The sequence below is a fragment of the Pezoporus flaviventris genome, unplaced genomic scaffold (genome assembly GCF_033815535.1).
Source record: "Pezoporus flaviventris isolate CSIRO_AGI_PZ_B2104156 unplaced genomic scaffold, CSIRO_AGI_Pfla_v1 ptg000088l, whole genome shotgun sequence".
Taxonomy (NCBI): domain Eukaryota; kingdom Metazoa; phylum Chordata; class Aves; order Psittaciformes; family Psittacidae; genus Pezoporus; species Pezoporus flaviventris.
This window is the reverse complement of record NW_026892636.1, coordinates 953,731-978,112: the sequence shown is the minus strand read 5'-3', so window position 1 is coordinate 978,112 and position 24,382 is coordinate 953,731. Positions and strand designations below refer to the sequence as shown.

At 48.0% G+C, this 24,382-nt stretch overlaps 2 protein-coding genes and 1 pseudogene across 2 annotated transcripts in view; 1 reads left to right on the top strand and 2 right to left on the bottom strand.

Annotated features, from left to right (window-relative positions):
- Window positions 1-24,382, bottom strand: part of LOC133280763 (olfactory receptor 14C36-like) — a 377,076-nt gene that overhangs the window by 114,392 nt on the left and 238,302 nt on the right. The gene's annotated exons all lie outside the window — the stretch shown is intronic.
- LOC133280746 (olfactory receptor 5J3-like) lies at window positions 5,478-6,453 on the bottom strand (annotated as a pseudogene).
- LOC133280731 (olfactory receptor 5G25-like) lies at window positions 19,639-20,559 on the top strand. The gene has a single exon (XM_061475666.1). The coding sequence runs from the start codon at window positions 19,639-19,641 to the stop codon at window positions 20,557-20,559; it is 921 nt and encodes a 306-aa protein (XP_061331650.1).

Sequence of the window (24,382 nt, the reverse complement as noted above, 5' to 3'; positions counted from 1 at the left end):
GCCACTTATCTTGCATGGATGTTTGCCTTTCTTCCTCCATCATCCCAAAAGCTCTGGAGACCTTCCTGCTGGGGAGAAGCCACATCTCCTTTTAGGGTTGCTTTGCTCAGATGTATATTTTCATGGCTCTGGCTACCAGTGAGAGCTTTCTCTATGGGCTTATGACCGATACACGGCTGTGTGCAAGCCCCTGCTCTACACCACTACCATGACCAGGGCGCGTTGCTATGGCATGATGGTGCTGGTGTACAGCATCGGGTTCCTCACCTCCCTGGTGCACATCACACTGGCAGGGAGGTTGTCCTTCTGTCAGGCCAGGAGCATCAACCACTTCTGCTGTGAGCTGCCCAGCCTCCTGCAGCTCTCCTGCTCAGACGCAAGCACAAATGAGGTCTTCCAGGTTTACCATGCTGTGTTAAACACCGTGGGCCCTCTCCTGATGATCCTGGTGTCCTACACCTACATCCTCCACACCGTCCTGCAGATCCCTTTGGCCACGAGGAGGCTGAAGGTCTTCTCTACCTGTGCTTCCCACTTGGTTGCCATCACCATCTTCTACGCACCCGCGATCCTCACCTATGTCCAGCCTCATGAGGCATCCAGATGTTGATGCAGCCAGAAGGAGTCTGGGGAATGAATGGTTCCTTCAAACAGCTTCAGGTGATTTTAAGCATGGACTGAGTCTTTGATAATTCATCCAAATAAGTATCAGTTATTTAATAGCAGGACTGAGACAGCACCATGGTGGTTTGTGTTTAAATTGTGCTAAATGAAAGTAGTTCCCACAAAAAGAAGGCTCAGCCTTGAGGTAAGGTAGTGACCACTGTCTCCATTGCCTGGTTGATAACTGTTCATCCCAAGTGAGCTTGAAGATCTGAGGGAAGGACCAAAGGTTCAATACAGCTCTGGTATCCCCTGCAGTTCTGATACAGTTTTGGTGTCTATAGAATACTAGAATCATAGAATAGTTAGGGTTGGAAAGTACCTTAACATCACCTAGTTCCACCCCCCTGCCATGGGCAGGGACACCTCACACTAAACCATGCCACCCAAGTCTCTGTCCAACCTGGTCTTGAACACTGCCAGGGATACAACATTCACAACCTCCCTGGGCAACCCATTCCAGTGCCTCACCACCCTCACAGGAAGGAATTTCTTTAGTATATCCAACCTAAACTTCCCCTGCTTCAGTTTTAACTTGTTACCCCTTGTCCTGTCACTACAGTCCCTAATGACGAGTCCCTCGCCAGCATCCCTATAGACCCCCTTCAGATACTGGAAGCTGCTCTGAGGTCTCCACGCAGCCTTCTCTTCTCCAGGCTGAACAGCTCCAACTTCCTCTGCCTGTCTTCATACGGGAGGTGCTCCAGTCCATGAGCATCCTCGTGGCCTCCTCTGGACTTGTTCCAGCAGTTCCATGTCCTTTTTATGTTGAGGACACAAGAACTGCACACAATGCTCCAGGTGAAGTCTCACAAGAGTGGAGCAGAGGGGCAGGATCAACTCCTTTGACCTGCTGGCCACTCTCCTTTGGATGCCGCCCAAGATACGGTTCGTTTCTTGGCTGCAAGCACACACTGCTGGCTCATGGTCCTTTTCTCATTGACCAGCACCCCCAAGTGCTTCTTTGCAGGGAACATAAGAAGGCCATGGAGCTGCTGGAGTAAGTCCAGAGGAGGCCACGAGGGTGCTCAGGGGCTGGAGCAGCTCCCGTATGGCGCCAGGCTGGGGCTATTGAGCCTGGAGAAGAGAAGCTGCTTGGAGACCTCAGAGCAGCTTCCAGTGTCTGAAGGGGGCTACAAGGATGCAGGAGAGGAATTCTTCATCAGGGAGTGTAGGGATAGGACAAGGGGTGATGGGTTCAAACTGAAACCGGGGGGATCCAGATTGGATTTGAGGAAGGAATCCTTCACTATGAGGGTGCCGAGGTGCCGGCAGAGGGTGCCCAGAGAAGCTGTGGCTGCCCCATCCCTGGCAGCGTTCAAGGCCAGGTTGGACACAGGGGCTTGGAGCAAATTGGTCTAGTGGAAATTGTCCCTGCCCATGGCAGGGGCTGGAAGTTGAGAGCTTTTAGGTCCCTTCCAACATAAACCAGTCTGGGATTCTGTGATACCTGATATGAGCATCCAATACATTTATCCCGTGTAAGTGAGCTGGAGCAATGCTAAGGACCTGTGATAGGCACACATAGGTTAGCATGTGGCCAGAAGTATGTCCCAACTAAAATCTTCCTGGGATGTCTGGTCCTCACATCTTTTCCTTTCTGGATGTTCAGTACCAGGTCTGTGCTTTGTGGATTTGACCATGTCACATCCCCTTCTGTATGTCATCACATTATTGAGGGGAAAGATGCTCTAAATGAAACAGTAGATGGAGGGGTGTCGTGGTTTAAACCCAGTCAGGCAACTCGTTCACTCACTTCCCCCCCTTTCTTGCCCTCCCCCTGCTCCCGGAGGGACGGAGAGGAGAATCAAAAAGAATGCAACTCCCACGGGTTGAGATAAGAACAGTTTAGTAACTAAGGTATAACACAGATCACTACTGCTACCACCAGTGATAATAATGATAAAGGAAATAACAAGGGAAGAGAATACAACACCTCAGCACCAGCCGACCGATCACTCGCCCCCCAAGCCCGACCAAGCTCCGACCGATACCTCCTCCAACCCTGCAGTTTCCCAGCCCTTCCGGCTAACTCCCAGTTACATCCTGGGCATGACGTGCTGTGGTATGGAATACCTCTTTGGTCAGTTTGGGTCAGGTGTCCTGTCTCTGCTTCCTCCCAGCTTACCCTCCTCCCTGGCAGAGCATGAGGCTCACAAAGTCCTTGGCCAAACCAAAACATCCTTGTTATCAGCTCTGTTCCCAAGCCGAAAGTCAAAACACTGCACTGCACCAGCTACCAAGGAGGAGAAACATGACTGCTACTGCTGAACGCAGGACAAGGGGTTTTAACATTTAATCCAAACACACCATTTCTGTTTAATGAACTGTACAATTGCTGGAAGTACTTGTATAATGACAAACTGAATAAATTTGTTTTTTCAAATAAGCACCTTTGGAAACCGTGGTCTTCTGCAAAGAACTGTGATGAATAATGAATGAATGCAATGGCAACCAGTCAAAATCTAATTTAAGGCGGTGTGAAGTGAAATGCTCACTTTATAAGCTTTTAATCAAAGTTTCTGATGGAGTTTTCATGAAAAATAGAGACATTTGGACAATTCCCTCAAGAAAAGAGAACACAACATGTGAAGCAACTTATTCAGATAGAATAAGAGAATGACTCTTCATCAGGGCCTGTAGGGACAGGCCAAGGGGAATGGCTTTAACCTGCCAGAGGGGAGACTGAGATGAGCTCTAAGACAGAAGCTCTTCCCTGTGAGGGTGCTGAGGAGCTGGCACAGGGTTCCCAGAGAAGCTGTGGCTGCCCCATCCCTGGCAGTGTTCAAGGCCAGGTTGGACACAGGGGCTTGGAGCAAGCTGCTCCAGTGGAAGGTGTTGGGGTTGGAGCTGGAGGAGCCTTAAGCTGCCTTCCAACCCAAACCATTCCATGATTCCATGATTTTGCATAACTGAGGAGGGATGATTCTCATTAACACAATAAAGGAGCTCTTTGCTCCTTTCGGCTCCATTCTTTCATCCTCTGCGCACAGGAATACATCAGAGGAGGCTGAATGCAGAGCTGCCGCTGTGTTTAGGGCATTGCGTGGTGGAAAACCCAGTTCCCCTCTCCTTGAGACATCAGGGAGTGCAGCCACAGTAATTGCCATGGCCAGCATCACCTGGGTCCTTCTCACACACCCTCTGACATAGGCTCAGGCTCTATTTAAGCTCAGTCCTGGCAGTGGGCTCACTTCCAGGGCTGTGCTTTAACTGGGTTTGCTCCTGGTCAGTAGCAACCGTGAACCTGACTCTCAGTTTCCCCTGGGCTATCAGTGGAAGCTGCTGCTGTGCTCAGGCACACGGGGACCGTGCTCTGTTTTGTGGCCACTTTCAGCTCCCAGCTTGCCTTCCCATTGGAAATAACTGGTCCTGGCTGCTCCCTTGAGGCACCTTGCATCATGCAAACAGCACAAACAGCTCTCAATGAGAGGCAAGACCCTCTGGTGTCCAAGCTAGGGACAAGGCAAGCTCTAATGGAAACTAAGTGTTATAAACATCTCCCCCTCCTTGTCTGTGTCTGTCTCTTAGGGAAAATGACCCCTGTTCAACTGGGTGCTCCAGATAGATTGTTTCGCTCTACATCAGGCATCCAAATGCAAACTCCTACATCTGAGGGGGAAAAAGAAGTTAAAATTCTAGGTATAGCATACAGTGGGTATGCTTAGTCATGTTTTCCATGTCCAACTAACAGAAATGGTGCTGGGAGTCTATCTTTTATTTTTACCTATGAAAAACACCAAGTCAGGACTAACTTGGGTGCAGCCATGTGCAAAGTACCATGAAGTAACAGATGATCCCCCCTCTCCTGCAATGCATCCAGGTCTCTATTTGCTACAGAAAGAGCTTATTGCTAAAGGTCTCTAACAGGTTGCAGTTGGTTATTTCTGCTTTGCAGAGCATGAAGTTCTGCAGCATTCCTCAGTGGTACCTTCACAGTTAACAGATTGTGTTGGGGAAGAGTTGGGTGGGAGGAAATATCACAGCAGCCCCACGAGAAGAAACTAGGGGAAAAAAACATACTTCTCCCTAAAGTCATTACATTCAATCACACTAAAATCCTTGGCAATTGGGGAAAATCCTACTCTCAGCTGCTACTTCTCCTAAACCAGATGTGAGATGAAGCCCACAGCAAGGAGGTTAGAAATAGGTGGCCTTTAAGCTCCCTCCAACCCACACAGTTCTGAGACCTCTTTGGCTGAGCTGAATGTTTGCAGTGGTAGGAAGGAAGGTGCAGGATGACAGACACAGCTCTGCTGCCTCCAGGCTGGGATGTTCTGGTCACACAGAGATTTAGCATCTTCCCAATGCTCAATCACAGCACGCACCATGCTCATCCTCTGGCAGCTCAGTGGCTCTGCTTCTCCTCCCATTTCCTTACTTTGCACTGCACATCCTTCTGGGAGCAAATGGGATTTTATGCATTTCCTTGCATTAGCCCAAAGTAAAGTGATGTTTTTCGGATGTACCTCCTCAAAACCCTTCATCCCTCCTTGAACTTGCTACTGGATGAATCACTGCTTGAATCAGTGCAACTTCTAAAGTTAAACTGAAGAGGGAAATTCCTCATGGGCTTCTTTTTGCCACCTCCTATGATATCACATCTATTTTCCTCAAAACAAAAACCCCAAGAGATGACAAGAGAATATTTATCAGAGACCTATATTGACGGGATGCTTAACATCACTGAGTCTCTGCAGAGTTTAACGCATGGTTAGAATGTGCTGTACCTGCTCCTGTAAAGTCATTCAGTTCCTTCCTCCTCCAGACAGCTGACACAAAACAAGTTAAAAAGGGAAAGAGGAGGAGTTCTATCAACCAGCTGGGACCGGGTTGGTCAATGAGCAGCTCACAATGAGGTTACTTGCTGTTGCTTTTCTAAGGGCATCTTTAACATCCTTGTTCCTCAAGCTGTAGATCAGAGGGTTGAGCATAGGGACAAGGAGGGTGTAAAACATAGCGGTGATTTTCTCTGTCTCCAGGGAGTACTTGGAAGCTGATTGCATGTGGCTGAGCCCAGCAGGGACATAGAACAAGGTAATGGTCAGGAGGTGGGAGGCACAAGTAGAGAAGGCTTTGTGCCTTCCTTCAGCAGACCTAATCCTCAGGATGGACAAGAGGATGTATACATAGGAGGTGATGATGAGGACGAGCACAGACATGGAAATGCTCCCATGAAGAATTACAAGCAAAAGCTCATTGAGGTGGCTGTTGGAGCAAGAGAGCTTCAGCAAAGGGTTAGCGTCACAGAAGTAATGGTTGATGGTGTTTGGACCGCAGAAAGGCAGCAGCAGCAAGCAACAGGTTTGGATTAGGGAATTCAAAATCCCCCCCATGTATGATGCAGCCACCAGCTGAACACAGACCCCCTGGGACATGGAAACCGTGTAGAGCAGTGGGTTGCAGATGGCTACATAGCGGTCATAAGCCATCCCAGCCAGCAAGAGCACCTCTGTGGTCACAAACATGAGGAAGAAGAAATGCTGCAGGAAGCAGGCAGGGTAAGAGATGGTTTTGTTTTCCACCAAGAAGCAGCTTTGGAGCAAAGACAGAGGAGTAGCAAAGATCGAGAACAGAGAGATTGCAGAGGAAGAAGTACATGGGGGTGTGCAGCCGGGGGCTTGTCTTGAACAGTGCCATCAGCCCAAGTTTGCCCATGAGAGTGATGAGATAAATCATGACGAAGATTACAAAGAGAGGAGTCTGCATCTTGGGCTCGCTTGTCAGGCCGAGGAGGATGAAGTGGGTCACTGCGGTGTGGTTGCCTTCAGCCCTGTTACTGTATTGCATGGCAGCATCCCTGTGGGATGGAGGAAAGATGGAGTGAAATAGGGAAGAGCAATGCCATGTGGCTTGCATGTACTCCGTTAGGCTGGACATTAAAACAATAAAGATTTGATAGTTGAGGCAACATCTAACTGTGGTTCTTGGTGAATCTTCACAGGCAGAGAAACACATCCAAAAAACCTTCAGAAATCTCTTAATCATGAGGCTAAATCAGACCTTTTCTTTTAAAAACCCAAACCCGTTCTTTGAAAACTGGAGAAGAGGTGAAGAACTTGCAAACTGGTCATCACATTTCATTAGGGAGGCAGAAAAAGGGACTGTGCATTCCATTTGCTCCATGAGAAAGACTGAAAACATCTGAGTGTGATGCCCCAGGAGCCCTGAATCCATCACCCCAGCTCTGATACAGCATTGCTGGATCCCCAGCTGCCCACAACAACTCATTGAGTGAGATACTCAAGTCTCAGGAGGTTTCCCTGGCAGCGTGGGGCAGAGAGTCCTGTCCTAGGCAGCCAAAATAGGCTGAGCTGGCACATTGCTGTCAGTAGAATCGTTGAACAGTTAGGGTTTGAAAGGACCTTAAGATCATCCAGTTCCAACCCCCCTGCCATGGGCAGAGACACCTCACACTAAACCATGTCACCCAAGGCTCTGTCCAACCTGGCCTTGAACACTGCCAGGGATGGAGCATTCACAACCTCCCTGGGCAACCCATTCCAGTGCCTCACCACCCTCACAGTAAAGAACTTCTTCCTTATACCCAATCTAAACTTCCCCTGTTTAAGTTTTAACCCATTACCCTTTGTCCTATCAATACTACTACTACTACTCAGGTTCCAGCACAGAGAGAACTATTCCCCTCAGTGTGGCAGATGAGTCTAACAGAGAGCCAGTGCACTTAACTTCTGTTATCTGCTCCAGCTCAGGTATTATTTCCATGGTTTTCCCCACTCAAGGTCAGGAAGGGGTTGGCAGGCTGCTCCTCACAACTCTGAGACTAAGAAATGAACTGGACATCATGTTCTGTAGGTAATGGAATGCTGTTAGCAGTATTTGAGGGAAATCATAGAATCCCAGACTGGTTTGGGTTGGAAGGGAGCTTAAAGCTCCTCCAGCTCCAACCCCAACCCCTTCCACTGGAGCAGCTTGCTCCAAGCCCCTGTGTCCAACCTGGCCTTGAACACTGCCAGGGATGGGGCAGCCACAGCTTCTCTGGGCACCCTGTGCCAGCGCCTCAGCACCCTCCCACGGAAGAGCTTCTGCCTAAGAGCTCATCTCAGTCTCCCCTCGGGCAGGTTAAAGCCATTCCCCTTGGCCTGTCCCTACAGGCCCTTGTCCCAAGCCCCTCTCCAGGTTTCCCGGAGCCCCTTCGGGCACTGGAGCTGCTCTCAGGTCTCCCCTTCAGGAGCCTTCTCTTCTCCAGGCTGACCCAGCCCAGCTCTCTCAGCCTGGCTCCAGAGCAGAGCTGCTCCAGCCCTCGCAGCATCTCCATGGCCTCCTCTGGCCTCTCTCCATCAACTCCACGTCCCTCTTGTGCTGTTGCCCCAGAGCTGGATCAGGACTGCAGGGGAGCGGGGGGGTCTCCCCAGAGCAAGATAGAGGGAGGAAAAGAGGTGGGGAGGCAAATGCCCAAATAAATGATCTCTGTATGGTCCCAGCACTTCAGGTTTGGGTTTAGTGCTTCCCACTGGGGTGGCTGCTCTCCGCTTCCCTGCTGCAACCCCACATTGTTACTTATATCTCTGTGAGATTTTGCACTTTTTACATATTTATGAGCTTCCAACATACCAGAAATAGCCAGAAATGTTGTATATAGATTTCTAGGTTCTATTTCTAGCTGCTTTTACCTTCCCTTAAATGAACATCTTCTGAGAACACTCCAACATCCTTATCCCCAGAAATCCAGAACAGACCACCCAACCCTATGGCTGGGACAAAGCACCAACCTTCTGCCATTGAGGAATAACCTTTCAGAAGGTTGCTTGAGGTTTTGCAGTGCATTTTTAGTCTTCTTAGAGGAAAAACCTGGAAGGTTTCCTCATGGAATGTGCCCTGTGTGTCATTCCCAGGTATTTCTGTGCCACTGCATGCTGTGGTGCAGCTCTTGTCCTCTTCAGTTTAGGGCTGGGGCAGAAAAGCAGCCTTTTTGAATGCTTTCCCTAAGGTTTTATCACCATCAGATGGTGACACACACATAGGGTGTGAAGATAATGCCTAGAAACTCAGACCTATGGAAAACACATAGCTCAGGTATATTCTTGTTGAGCTTTTTGCCCCAAATCAGTAAATTTAGAAGCTTGAAAGCTGTGGGTTTTAATCTAGCTCTACATTTGAAGCCTATGATCCTGCTTGCCTGCCAGATTCTTACATGCCAGATCCTTACCTAGCATCCTTATGCAGCTTTCTGGGATTTACACACACGGTGTGTGCGTTATCCTAAGGCAGAAGATCCATGATCTGTTTTCCTTCATTCTTCAGGTGTCTCTAATGCTATCGGAGGGGGAAGTGGCAGCTCATGGATGAAGTGAGCCAAGCACAAGTAATGCAGCAGCTCCGTCAGCAAGAAGCTTTTTGCCCAGAGCGGGTGATGACACTGTCCCAGAGGGGGACAGCACCTGGGTTTATTTACTCCTTTGGTCCTCATGGATAAAACCCCTGAAGTAAAGCTTAGCTGAGCAAAAAGGGGATCATTAGAGACTCCCAGCAGAGCCTGGAAGAGGTTTGGACCTGGGTCCTGCACCCCAGCTAATGGTGCAAGGCTCATTAACCTCAGTGCTAATGTGGAAGGGCAGGGGGGTCATCTCTGCTGAGGCAGAGGTGGGAAAGAAGCCTAGGAGTGTGTTTAATGGGATGCCAGGGGTTGGGATTTATTGTGCCGTTTGAACTGTGCAAGTCTAGAGCTTCACCTAAACCATAGTTTAAGGTAGCTGGAAGCACCAAGTGCTGTAACCAAAGTCAAATGTGCACATGAATCACTTCATCTCCCTGCGTATGGCAATGGTTTTTATAGTTTGAACTGAAACCCCCCTGATCTCTCCCACTGATCACTCTGTGCCTGGAGATCACCACTGCAACTGCACCCAGAGAGCCATGGAGGCAGAGGAGATGCACTTCCAACCCAAAGGTATGAAGCACAACGTGTACTTCAGCACAAGCCAAGTGTACAAACACCAAACCTGGTTTCTGTGGTCACACTCACAATTTTACTTGAGGCTCACTGAGGGTTTTGTGTGCATCAATTGATACAACAGCAGCAAACTTTAATGTTCCTTTAAGTCAATTAAAGGTACATGAAAGGGCAGTTCAACTTTGTTAGAAATGTTTTGTCATTTCTGCCTCATTCCTTGAGCTATTTGTGGCGTTGTGACAGTGTGATACATCACAATGTACTAGTGCTACTACTACAAGGATACTCAGGCCAGCAAGAAGTGGGCAGGGTTGAAGACTGTTTGCAGCTGCTTTATCCTGCTGCTGACTTATTTTACTTCCCTTCTATAAGCATTTTCCCACCTCTTACTTCCATTTATGATTACTTCTTTAAACATTCATCCCCTCACCAAAACCCCATTTCACTGTTACCTTTCCACATGGTCACAACAAAAGTGTTTGGAGATAAACCAGGAATACTGAATTAAAAATCTCCTGTTAGGGCAAAGTATGGATTGAAACATTTAAGGGAATACAGATCAGGAAAAACAACCCCAGTTTTTTGTCTTTAGTGCATTTTGAAATGAAGTCATTTAATTAAGTAATGAAATCTGAGTATATAAAATGACTGAACCACTGTGACTACCAGGTAAGTATCAGTTAAGGATGACAAATCATGGCAACACCATAGGAAAATGTCTTTCAATCAAGTTTCACTGATAGCTTAATACATGTAAGAAACATGTTTCAAAATACAAGTATCTTCATCATTTGAAACTCAGAGGGACTATTCACTGGGGACTGTAGTGATAGGACAAGGGGTAATGAGTTAAAACTTTAACAGGGGAAGTTTAGATTGGATCTAAGGAAGAAGCTCTTTCCTGTAAGGGTGGTGAGGCACTGGAATGGGCTGCCCAGGGAAATTGTGAATGCTCCATCCCTGGCGGTGTTCAAGACCAGGTTGGACAGAGCCTTGGGTGCCATGGTTTAGTGGGAGGTGTTGCTGCCCAAGACAGGGGGGTTGGAACTGGATGATCTTAAGGTCCTTTCCAACCCTAACTATCCTATGATGTTATGATTCTATGGTATCAAAGGTCTCTGTGCTGCCAAGCTCTTTAGCATCTGATTATATCGGTTCTGCCTCCTTCACTGAGCACAGGTTGAAGCTACTTTCCCACAGACAACATCTCATCTCTTGCTGCTGTTTGCCAGAGCACACAGAAGAGATTGTTCACCATTCATGTTCAGTTCACAACATCAGTTAATTCCCACTCACAGCAGGTAATGGAAAGATATTTTCCCCCGTCGGTGTGTTTTGGCTTCTCTGAGACCCAGACAGCTCTCGGTTAGGATCGATTCTGTGTTCAGGATTGTCTTTCATCTATGGAAATGAGCCACTGTTGAAGAATGGCTTAGAAAGAAAGGGCACAGTGGGTCTAGTGACCCTCTGTATCGAGAAAGTCAGTTTTGATGATTGCGGCCTAGTCTGGTTCAGCGGCCTTGACATCTCTACTGCTACGAGATTGACGTGGCAGTGGAAAAGTACCGACCGCTAATAACCCTAGGTCAAGTTCGGTTGAGGACAAGTATGATAAGCAACTTTGAGGAAGTGCCCTCTCAGGAATAAGGATGTTAGCCTGCCGTTAAACCGCAAGTAAACCACAAGTAGGAGAAGTATATTAATGTAACCTTTAGGCTTGCAGCCTATCAGCAACTGACTAGTAGGCGTAAATCATTGTAAGAGTATAAAAGATGACAAGTTGAATCAATAAACGAAGTCTGCTTATCACTCATATTGAGTCTGATTGCATTCTTCCTCCGCCGATGAAAGATGACACTGCTTGCGGGTCTGGGACTCTGACTCAATAACCACCCGACAAGCCACTGTCTTAACTCCTATATGAAATACACTATTTGGTATTTCCTGGTGTGCACTAGCAAGAGTTAAACATGGGCATGGAATGTAGGTGCTTGTCTCGTGATGGAATTCCATGGATCGCACCATTTAAGTAAACGGCACTTAAGAAGAATGTAAAACTCCCCTTAAAATGAATGGGATGACCCCTTAATGTGCCCAAATTGTCCTTAACACTGGGTAGCCTCAGCACCATTCATCATCCTGTATTATGAATGATATTGTCCACAGTTTCTGCCTTAAAGTGAAATCTATCGTGAAGCTGCAGCCTGGGGAGGGATTCCCCTTGATATTCAAAGCTGGAGCTTGAGATCTTGATTCTGACCAGCTTCTTCTCTTTGAAAGGCACAAGCGAATGCAATGAATCTTTTGAAACCTTTTCTGTGACTCTTTTTCAGCAAGCAAATGTAAAACTACACTTGCTCTTCCCTCCCACCCCAGCAGCTTTAATAAGGAGCTCACAGGTAAGAGTGAAGAATTTTATTGGAGCTGAGGGAAAAGGTCAAGAATCTTGCAAGAAAAATAGATATTTATCAGTGACAAAAGTTATAACTGAATAAAGCTGATTGGTGTTTCCTGTGAGGAAAAGAGGCCTGGGATAATTCAGGGTAATTTCTTCATGCAAGCTAGTGACTGAGAAATGAATTCAAGTTTGAGGTTCCATTACTCTTGGTTTCCTTCAGAGGAAGGATGATGCGATTTGGGGAGTCTATTTCTCATGCAATACTGTCATTGACTTTTGTGCAGTAACTGTAGAAGAACTTGCATCGAATCATGGAAATAATTGGGAAAATGCCATTATTTTAGTGCCCCATAGGCTTTCTCATTTGAGGTGAATTGCTCATGTCCTCGATGACAGAACTCTTCCATGTTGTTGAGGTGGCACTCACTAATAGCAAATAAAGCGAAGGTGAGGAACTGCATCATGCAGCCAGTGAAAGAAATGGTTTTGTCCTCTGATAACAGGTTTGCCAGCATCCTGGGGGAGATGACTGTGGAACAGCTGATGTCAACGAACGCAAAATGGGTGAGGAAGAAGTACATGGGGGTGTGGAGGCTGGGAGACACCCGAACCAAGATAATTCCAACATTCCCTATGAGTGTCACAACATAATCAATAGAAACAAGGCAAAAAGTGGGGTCTGCGCACATAGGCTGTCTGTAATTCCCAAAAGGATAAATTTAATCTGTGTGAGATTTCCTCCCATGACCAGTTGTTACCTGCTGAGGCAAAATCAAGAGAATATCACATTGATCAAAACCAGAGATTTGCTTTTGGACCATATCTAACTCCAATCAATGACCATTTCAACTGTGTCATTTTAAAATATTCCAATATATTTTCTAACCAAAATGTATCTATTTTACGTTTTTCAGATGAGGTATTCAGAAAAGTACCAGGAGTTTCCTGAAGCAGTTAATGGCAGTTTTGTTTTTCTATGCTGGGAAAAATTAAACTCTGGATTTAGTCAAGCACGTGTGTTTTCAGGTTTGAGTAAAGAATCAGATCTTTATTCACTTTCAGTTTGAAGGAAATTTGTGTCAGAAGACACCTCAGAGGAACCTCATAGGATCGCACGTAAGCGTGGAGCAAGAGAAAGTCCCAGTCCCAGTGAAATCACAGCTTACAGATGAATGACCACTGGACATTTGCTCTTGGCTTTTGATTATCATTCAGTCACCAAACCACATTTATCAAACTATTTGAGCTTATTCACAATAGATAACACTCACACTGGTAAATTCATGATACCTACCTTTCTGAGCTACAGCATGCTGAAGCATCCTAAACCCATAGGCATTAGGTTGCTTCCTTTAAAATGGAATTGATATTACAACATGTTGATTCCAAAGGCTGATTTCTTAGTGACTGTATTCTGCTGACAATCTGAAATGTTTCATTTCTTTATAACAGAAGAAGATTCATCCTCATTTAAGTCTTGAATAAATCAGTGCATCTTGCTTTAGCTGCCTGTATAAAAGAAACACAACCTGCATCAGACATTGCTCCCTCTTCTTATAAAGAAAACCCACGTTGGTAAGGCTGTTTTCTGACCAAGACAGAAAAAAGACGACCTGAGGACATGCAGAAGCAAGCCCACTGCCTCAATGCAGGCGAGGCTCTGCTTTGTGTTAGTGTTACCTCTTGTGCCTTCCCTGTGCCATCAAGGATGGGAGCCAAGGGTTTATCCTCAACACAGCAGAGAACATCCACGCGCCAGCATCAGCTCTGTTAAGCACCTGATGTGAAGAGAGGGGAGCTCCTGCCAGACTCCAAGAGCCCAGCTTGTGTTGCTGGGGCTGTAAATACAGTTGCATGTGCTCTCCTGGGAGGAAGACTCTAGGGCTGCTCATGCTTTCCCAGAGGAAAACAAAGAGAAGGGAAAGCAAAGGGTGTGAAATCACCTCTGAAAGGCATTGTGGTGCTTGAGCATCTGAAAGACATAGCATGAATGAGCCATCTCTGAGCACAGCTACAGGGCAGCAGTGATGAGCAGCTTGTATGATGCTTCTGACATACTTGTGGACCATGCAAAGGTTTCACTTTGACATTGGCAACAGAATGAGAATGGGTTTAGAGACATTTCAGATCTTGCAGAGGGTCCTCAAATGGAAACTGATGCACAAATGACCCCATCTCTGGATTTGCTGCTGTTCCTCTCTGTGCACACCTGAGAGCCCAGCTTTTCAGCCCCCGTGGGGTTATATACATGTAGTGCCTAGATGTCCAACAGCTGAGCTGGTGCCTCTGGGCTTCCACTGTATTCAAGGGTGAGAAATGGGCATTTTTAGGCAGGGATGAATTGTCCCAGGGTGAACTAATAGGCCTTTATCCCCCTGAGCAGCCTCAGCTGCGGCTTCATCCCACCCTCTGCCCATTTGTCCCCCTTCTCTATTTAAGAGATTTAATTCTGTTTTACCAAGTATAATATTGGGCTTCTATGGCAGGACCTCTGTTATTTACCTGATATGAGAATTTTGTGTCTACAGCCAGGGGATTCTGAATTTTGTAGATCCCTTCTCTGCAAAGATTGAAGCAGACTCATGCAATGATGCTTTTGTCATCAAATGTGTTTTCAGAACCCCAAGCCTGTTTCTTGTTGCTGGAATTGACAGCTATTCTTCCCCTGTACGTTAGACTGAGGTTCCTCTTGGGAGTCCCCTGAGTTGGATCCACCACACACAAGACTATAGCAATCCAGACCTCCCTTAGCAATGTAGCACCAAGTCTAGGTAAACCTTTATGTATTGCAGTTGTCTCTGCTTTGGAATTTTTCTTAAACCAAAGAGGGGATAAGAACACCAGAGTGGGGTAATTCATCAAGCAGCGATGAGCCTTACACGTGACACTTCTCATCTAGGCTCCCTTTCCCATTAAAGCTTGGACCAGATGATCTCTTGAGGTGAAACTTGGGTTTTCTGTGGCTCTATGATTCTATTTGTATATATTCTACATGTCTCAGCTACAATATGCAAGAAAGAAGCAAAAAACCAAGGTGTGGTGAAGGTTTTCAAGAAGCTCTCTGATACCAAAGTCTCCGTCCTGCCAAGCTCATCAGCAAGTAATTACATCAATTCTGGCTTCCTCACTGACCACAGATAGAAGTCACTTTTCCACAGACCTCTCACTGCTGTTTTCCAGAGCACACAAAAGACACTGTTCATGACCCATGTACTTCCCAAATAGAAGTTAATTCTCCCTCACAAGAGGTAAAGGAAAAACATTTTCCCACACCAGTGGTTTTTTGCTTCTTTCTGACCCAGGCAGCTCTCGGTTACCATTGATTCTGGGTTCAGGATTGTCTTTCACCAACGGAAACTTGCCTCATGCTGTATTTATAAGTGCAACCCACCGCTTGGTGTTTCCTGGTGTGCTTTAGTGTGAGCTGGGCATGGACATGGGTTGTGGGTGCTTATCTCCAGCTGGAATTCCATTTCTCTCACCATTTAAGTAAAGGGCACTTAAAAAGAGTGTAAAACACCACTTAAAATGAATAGGAAGACCACTTGATATGCCCAGTTTGTCCTTAACACTGGGTAGTCTCAGCACAGTTCATCAATCTGCACTAGGTATTACATTTTCTACACTTCCTTACATGAAGTGAAATCTCCTGTGAAGCTGCAGCCTGGGGAGGGATTCCCCTTGACATTTTAAGGTGCAGCTTGAGACCTTGATTCCCACCAACTTCTTCTCTTTGAAAGGCACAAACGAATGCAATGAATCTTTTGAAACCTTTTCTCTGACTCTTTTTCAGCAAGCAAATGTAAAACTACACTTCCTCTTCCCTCCCACCCCAGAGGCATTAATAAAGAGCTCACAGGTAAGAGTGAGGAATTTTATTGGAGCTGAGGGACAAGGTCAAGAATCTTGCAAGAAAAATAGATATTTATCAGTGACCAAGGCTATAACTCAATAAAGCTGATTGGTGTTTTACGTGAGGAAAAGAAGCCTGGGATAATTGTGGCTAATTTCTTCCTCAAAGATGGTAACTGTGAACTGAAATGAAGTTTGATGTTCCTTCTCCTCTTGGTTTCATCACAAGGAAGGAAGATGTGATGTCACACATCCGATTGAAGGGACATAGGGGTTGCTGTGACTCCCTCTCCTGGTCAAAGCCCCTCTGGGTACCACCAGCTCAGCCATATTAAAAAGCACAGCAGCATCCACAGTGTTGTGGCTGCTCGTGCAGAGCCTCTGCAGCTCTGGAAGAGGGAAGAGAAATGTGCAATGTGGTCCCCTGTCCCCTTGCACCCATTCCAAACGCTGGTCCTGTCTCTGTGCTGCCACCTGGAACCTCACCATCTTGTCCCACACCTCCCATCTCCATGCTCAATCCCAGCCTGACAGCAGGAGATGGATGGGGAGAAGCCATGGCCGTGGGGACAAGGGACGTGTGCAGGGAGGTCACTGACACAGGGATAAAGGCTGGAGGGGGCAGAGAGCAAAGGGGCTGCTCCATAGTCCCCTTCAAACTGCAAACTCCAGCACCTCACTGCACACCACGGGGCAGGATGAAGGATGCTGGGGCTCTGCAGGAAACAAGGGACATTCTCATATGGATGCTGATGGCTTCTGCCCCAGTGGAGGCACTGGGCAAGGGTTGAAATCCCCCCATGCTCTGCATGGAGCTGGATCCAAACTGGGACTCAGCTTTCACTTCTTTGGGATCAGTGCTTAAATCCTTCGTATGTCCACCATAGCACAGAGGAGACCCTCTGCCCCCCATGTCCTGCAGGGTGGCCACAGGGGCTGTGTGAGCAGTGCGAGGATTTGGGACCAGGACTGATGCAAAGCAAGGAGGGACCATCTCCTCACATCTCCCCTGTATCCATCACATCCCTACACATTCATACACATATCCCATGCCCTGGAGGACTGACTCACTCCCATTCATCTCCCACTGTCAGCCAGGCTGTGGCTGTGGGGCTGGTATTGAACAGGAAGATGAGGAGGTGAGAGATGGACAGTTGACAACAGGAGGAGGATGGAGGGGCCTCATCTGCAGCATCGCACCATGTCCTGAGGCTCCTATGCCTGGTTTTACGACTGGAGAGAGAAGGAAAGGGGAGGATGTGGCTCTGGAAGCGGTTGGAACCAAATGGTGCCCAAATTGTGAGGGTTTTCTCCTGGTGTGCACTGCCAGGGGATCCGGATGATCTCTGGTGGGAATCTGCGTGACATGCACTTTCCTTTCATGTTTGGCTGTAGAAGGAGGTTCCCCACAACCCCCATGAAGGCTTTAACCTGTCAAAGGGGAGACTGAGATGAGCTCTTAGGCAGAAGCTCTTCCCTGGGAGGGTGCTGAGGTGCTGGCACAGGGTGCCCAGAGAAGCTGTGGCTGTTCCACCACTGGCAGTGTTCAAGGCCAGGTTGGACACAGGGGCTTGGAGCAAGCTGCTTTAGTGGAGGGGGTCCCTGCCTGTGGCAGTGGTTGGAGCTGGATGAGCTTTAAGGTCCCTTCCAACACAAAGGCTGGGATTCTGTGATAGGCTTGGGAGCATCCATCAGAGCCACCAGTGACAAGGGCAACCCTAAAGCACCCTTCAGAAGGGCCCTTTTCCCTGTTGCTGCCCATTTCAGTCCTTTACCACACTCCTCACTGCTCCTCCCCGTCTCCTTCCTTCCACTTTTGGGCACCGCTCCCTCAGGCTCTCCTTTGTCTCTTGTGCTTCCAGCACGATGGGTGGAAGAAGGTGAATGTCATCATCAGGGAGAGCACAAGGACTGGGGCTGCCTCAAGCCCACTGAGGTTAAGATCCAAATTCCCCAGGAAGCCCTGTCCAGGCAGAGGAAGGACAGGAGGGTGACCATGAGCAGCCAGCATGGAGGTACCAAGGCCAAGTCACGCCTGAGCAACCTGAGTGCCTTGGGTGATGTGAGCATTGATGTTTACATGGACAAGAAGTAGTGGACAGCATTTACCTCGTCGTTAGCAAGGTCACCACGATCTCCTGTTGGCTCCTTTGCAGCCAAACTTGTGAGCTATGGTTTGAGTACAAGGAATTGAAGATGGGTGGAAAGCTGGTTCATTGCCTGTGGTGCTGGGATTGCTGATGGACCCTGGTACCAGCTCCCATTAGCGAGGTTCCCCTCAGCTGCCTGCCATGATAATGTCAACCATGGCCCCTGTGAAGCTGTAACTGCTTCAGAAATGCTCCAAAAGTGGATGTCAAAGGTGGGCTTGTTCTGTGCTTTGCTCTAAGGGAGCCCAAAGCTCTGTTTCTTGCTCAAGCTGAGATCATCTCCTCTGGGTACATTTCTTCTCCAAACCAAGCAGCACAGAGAAGAGATAATGACCTGCTTTGGGCTTTGTCACCTCCTGGGGCACAAAGAGATTCACAGTCCCACATCCCCACATCACTTGAAATAGAAAGGGGGTTTGCTGATGCTGGTTCATTCCCAGGCTCCCTGCACAGCTCCAGGCACATTCATCTTCACATCCATCTCCGAGAGCATGAGGAGGGCAGCAGAGACAGAGCTGAGATGTAAGTGAGGGGCAGCATCTTCCAGCCCATCATTCTCCTGTGGTTCTCTCTTGCCAACAAGCAGCAGCTTCTGTCTTCATCTCCTGCCTGACTGCAGGGTCCTGGGTTTCTTGATGATGCTCTGGGCTTCCCAGGGAGCTGCTTGTGCTGTGTGCTCCCCACGCTGCTGCTGAGAAGGCAGGTTTGGAGATCACCCTGGTGGAGAACACCCTCAGGAGGCTTCCTCTTCTCAGTGACCTCAGATGTTTCCTGGATGAGCACTTCAGGCTTTCCTGTACAGGACATTCAGGGTGCTCCCCATTGCTGAGATGAGGCAGCTCCAAAAGATTACTTTTTTCCCCCAAAATATGTGTTCAAGAAGAGTTTGCTGAGCTCTGGGGTTTGCCCATTTCTATTGGAGACTCAAGGAACAGGTTAAAGAACCATGAAAAGGTTTTAGATCTGACAGAGTGTGCCAGGAGGGAGGGGAAACTGATATTAACCACTGTGTAAGATTGCACAGGAGCATAGTATGATTTCTGTTCGAAGAGACCTTAAATCTCACCCAGCTCCAAGCCCCTGTGATGGTCAGGGACACCTTCCACTAGAGCAGGTTGCCCTGTCCAACCTGCACTTTGTATAGGTCAGGAATTCATTCAAGTCATAAAGAAACTCAAGCAGAGAGGGAAGAAGCAAGTGGTTGGGAAATGCCCACAAGAGGATGAGGGATCAGCTCTGCACTGTGAAAGCACCACATTTCTCTGTGTTCCAGGTTGAGCCGGATGGTCTCCAGGCCCCAGGCTCAGCACTAATGCAGGCGATGAAGTGCAGCACTAAGGTAAAGCTACTCGGGTGAGTGGAACCTCCCCACTGCTTTCCAGAGTGGTCATTGCTCAACATCCAGAAGTGAGCCAGAGGAGCACACACCACGTTGTGCCATGGTGTTCAACTGCTTGAGCACCCCTTTGTTCTACCTGTGCTGGCACACGACTTTCACCAACCTGTTCCTCATTGATCTGTGCCTGAAGTCTCCCTTTCCATCCTGCAGGACTGTCTCTGAGCAGCTCCCACCACACAGAGGCTTTTCCACCTGGGACATCCCTGCCTCTTGGAGAAGAAACCTCCAGCCAGGAGCTCACACAGAAAGCACCATCCAGCCCATGGCACAAAGCAATTGCACCCAAGTGACCGAGTTCAACCTAGCAGGGTTCACAGAGGACCCGGTGACTCAGGTCTACTTGTTCCTGCTTTTCCTGCTCACCTACCTTGTCACCATTGTGGGCAACCTGGGCATCATCATCTTAATCAGGGCCAGCCACCTCCTCCACTCCCCCATGTATTATTTCCTGGGCAACCTGGCCTTTGTAGACCTCTGTTCTTCCACCATCATCACCCCCAGGATGTTGGTTGACTTGATGTTGGAGAAGAAGAGCATTGCTTCTGCTGGCTGCGTGGCTCAGGTGTTTCTCTTTGATATCTTTGTGGTATCTGAATGCTTCCTGCTGGCTGCAATGGCCTATGACCGTTATGTGGCCATTTGCCATCCCCTGCTGTACCCCCTTGTCATGTCCCCTAAGTGCTGTTTCCAGCTGGTGACTGGCTCATACCTCGTGGGGCTGACCAATGGTGTGGGACAGACCATCAGCATGTCCACCCTGTCCTTCTGCAGCTCCAGCGTCATCAACCTCTTCTTCTGTGACATTTCCCCCCTCATCTCACTCTCCACCTCTGACACCACCCTCAGTCACATCATCCTGACCACTGCAGCATCTCTCTTTGGTGTGTCCAGCATTCTGGTTATCCTGCTCTCCTACGTGGCCATCATCGCCACCATCCTGAGCATCAATTCAGCCAAGGGCAAGCGCAAAGCCTTCTCCACCTGCACCTCCCACCTCACCACTGTCAGCATCTTCTATGGGGCATGTTTTTTTATGTATTTATTCCACAGCTCAGACAGCTCAAGAGCAGCAGACAAATGGGCTGTGGTGCTCTACACCGTGGTGACTCCCATGTTGAACCCCTTGATCTACAGCCTGAGGAATAAGGAGGTGAAGGAGGCTTTGAGGAAGCTCAAAAAATAAAATGATCTTAATTGTTGTAAGTTTAGGACCAGATAGAATGGATGTACTGGGGGAGATGCTATGGTTTTGGTTAAGTATGAACAACATTGAGGGGTTTTCTGCAAACAGTTTGAAAGAGTTTTAAGACGTGATAGTGATTAATGCCCAGCAAAGGGCAGAAACTATCAAGGAATCCCCATCCACTGCTCCGCACCTTTGCTTTTGAGCTCCCTGTTGGCAGCAATAGAAGCCATGATCTCCATGGCAGCCTGATCACAACAGAGCACAGGAGCTGTGGTGTTGCTCAGCAGCCTTCAGACCTCCAATGTGGCAGCCCATGGCAGCCAGGAGCAATGGCATTGCCTGCCCTGATGTCTCTCCTGTTGCGTTCCTTCACAGAGAGCTGATTGGTGATGGGCAAACATTGCAAACCTAAACCACCCCAAAATACTCCACTGTGTGCATTACCTCAGTCCATAGAGCTGTATCCTCTGCCAGGACCATGGTGAAACCCAGAGCCATGGCTGAGCTTTAGGGATGTCATAGACACAATAATAACCTAGGCTGGAGGGAGAAGGTCCATGGCTGGATTCAGTTAAGTCAGGATCTAAGTGGTATGCTGATTTCTTAACAATACACAACTAACAGGCACCCAGCGTCAATCAGCTGAATCCTGCTTTGTTCCCAAAGCTTCCTAATAATTCCCTGGTTATTATTTAACCCAGATGAAGCCTAAAGCTCCTCCAGCTCCATCCCCCTGCCACGGGCACGGACACGGACACCTTCCACTGGAGCAGCTTGCTCCAAGCCCCTGTGTCCAACCTGCTCTTGAACACTGCCAGGGATGGGGCAGCCACAGCTTCTCTGGGCACCCTGTGCCAGCGCCTCAGCACCCTCACAGGGAAGAGCTTCTGCCTAAGAGCTCATCTCAGTCTCCCCTTGGGCAGGTTAAAGCATTTCCGCTTGGCCTGTCCCTACAGGCCCTTGTCCAAAGCCCCTCTCCAGGTGTCTTGTAGTCCCCTTAAGGTATTGAAAGGCCACAACAAGGTCTCTCTGGTGCCTTCTACAACAATATTCAATGACTTTATGTCTAGCTGTTCTCTCCTTCACCATCACCAAGTGTTTAAACAGGAACATGAGCTCTTAGTGTCTTAAAAACACAAGTCTGTGGGTACAACCCTATCACTCTGCTCATTGTGGTTTCACATTGGAGCTGCTGCTCTCAAAACCAGATTTTGCTCCTTGTTGTGTGTGTTTAAGGAAGCGAGTGGTTTGCTGTGTCTAAGGGCTGCCACTGCCTTCAATGGGGTTATCATCTGAACAGGAGAGCAGAGCAAACACCACATGAGGTTCCAGGAAGCAGAAGCAGCAGCCAGCATTGCAATGCATCTTCCTGCTGGGTCATGATGAGCAGGCAATGAGGAGGCTGGCTTCTGGCATTCCTGCTGATGAGCTCCTAATGGCTTTAGCTCCCAAACTCTCAGCTGGAGCTGCTTTCATTGTAGTTAAATCTCATTTAAAGGCAGCTGAGCAAATGCTGGGTAGGAGCTACCTCCCCTTTTTGGGTACTTAGTGATTGGATTTACAATCACCTCAAATGTCCTTAGGCAAGCACTTGTCTCCTTACATTTGAATGCACCATGTCACCCCTATGTGTTTACTGGGTTCATCAGCTCCCTTTAGTGTTGAGGGAGATTTGGTGGGGTTCATGCCTCTCACTGCAAGGCAGACACCTCCATTGCTCCAGCTGAAGAGATCTGAATGAGCTCTGCTGATTGCATTGGCCTGAGTCTCCTTAGCTGTAATGGGACTTTGTCTCATAAATAGATAAGGAGAGACACTCATGTTTGGTTTTTAATTAAGTCACGTCTAAAAGAGGGTGAGTGCCCTCCTCTTTGGAGATGTCTGGTATGTCTCCGGCAGCTGGTAAGTTTAAAATGTCAACACAAGGGGAATGTATTTTATCCATTTTGATTGGAAAGGATTTCAATAGTTGGGTTTCAAATGTGTAGATTCTACACTGGGGATGTGATTCCTTTCCAGTGTGTGGCTTTCCAGACAAAGGAGAGCCTGAGGGAGCGGTGCCCGAAAAGGGAAAGGAAGGAGATGGGGAGGAACAGTGAGGAGTGTGGTAAAAGACTGAAATGGTCAGCAACAGGGGAAAAGGGCTTCAGGGAGATGTTATTGTGGCCTTTCAATACCATAAGGGGCACTGCAGGAAACCTGGAGAGGGGCTTTGGACCAAGGCCTGCAGGAACAGGCCAAGGGGAATGGCTTTAACCTGCCCGAGGGGAGACTGAGATGAGCTCTTAGGCAGAAGCTCTTCAATGGGAGGGTGCTGAGGCGCTGGCACAGGGTGCCCAGAGAAGCTGTGGCTGCCCCATCCCTGGCAGTGTTCAAGGCCAGGTTGGACACAGGGGCTTGGAGCAAGCTGCTCCAGTGGAAGGTGTTGGGGTTGGAGCTGGAGGAGCTTTAAGGTCCCTTTCAACACAAACCAGGCTGGATTCTATGATCCAGGCCCATGAAATTGTCCTTAATACACAAACATGCCAACACACTGACCCTCCAACTCACTGGCTTTGGACATGAGCCATCTCTGTCAAGCAAGGCAGCTGTAGAAGTGAACTTTGTTGGTAACAAAGAAGAAAGTTTCTTTCTTGTTATCCCCAGCTAATTAATCTCTGATGGCTTGTTATGAAGAATGAGGGAAGTCACATCCAAGTTTTCTGAGAAGCTTTTGTGGTGATGAGGAAACTTCCTTGGTAAACCCCAGAAGGTCTTGTTAAAGCTGATGACTCCTGCAAGGGTGGTTGGTCCCCAAGGACCACTTCTTGCTTTTGCAAAGTGAGCAGCATCACTTGTGATGGAAACAGCTGTGACTGCTTGTATTGTGAAAGCCTGGATTTTGGGCCTGCTGGAGGGCTTTCTGTGCCCATGCAAGCTTGGTCCTACTCTCTCTTTAAAGACACATCCCTGACTTCATGACATGTGCAGATAATGTGGTTCTTGCTAATGGGGTGCTTTGTCCCTTCCTACTTTTGACCCCTAATAAAGGGAGCTGGGGAAGCTCATTGCATTTCTCTTCACTTTTCAGCCCCCTCAAGGACACTTCATACATTGAAGTTCTTGTTATTACTTGTCTTGGAATGGATTTATTTGTGTCTCTCTTTAGTTCTTTACCTGCTAAAAATGTTCTTAAACTGTTAAACTGAGGCAAGTTGAAGTCCACTACATCTATCCTCCATGTCTTCCTGGCTTTCATAAATGTGATTTTCCTACCATTATGAATTTGGGATTGGAGAATAAGCATGGGTCACCCGACTCAACATCTAAAATTCATTGTCTAGTTATGAGATAGTCAGGTCCCTTCTAGGGTGGTTGGGAATAAAAGGATGTTTTATCACATCCTAGGACAGCTGGTGAGGATGGATGTGGTCCAGAGCAGGTCTGAACATCAGAAGGACATGTATATGCATGTCAGAATAGCTTTCTCTGGATTAAACTAATTCCAGTCAGGATCTGAAGGCCTCCTGGAGGTTAAACTGCATCAGTTGCCCCCTCAAATCTATTTTCAGTTTGTTTTAATCCAAAAGACAGGACAAGAGGAAATGGCCTCAAGATGCACCAGGGCAGGTTTAGATGGAGCTGAGGAACAATTCCTGCCCCAAAGGGTGCTCAGGCATTGGAACAGGCTGTCCAGGGCAGGGCTGCAGACACTGGCCCTGCAAGTGTTTACAAACCCTATAGACAAGGCCCTCAGTGCCATGGGTTAGTGGTGGCCTTGGCAGTGCTGTTGTAAGGGTTTGACTGGATGAGCTTGAAGGGCTTTTCCAACCTGGTTCAT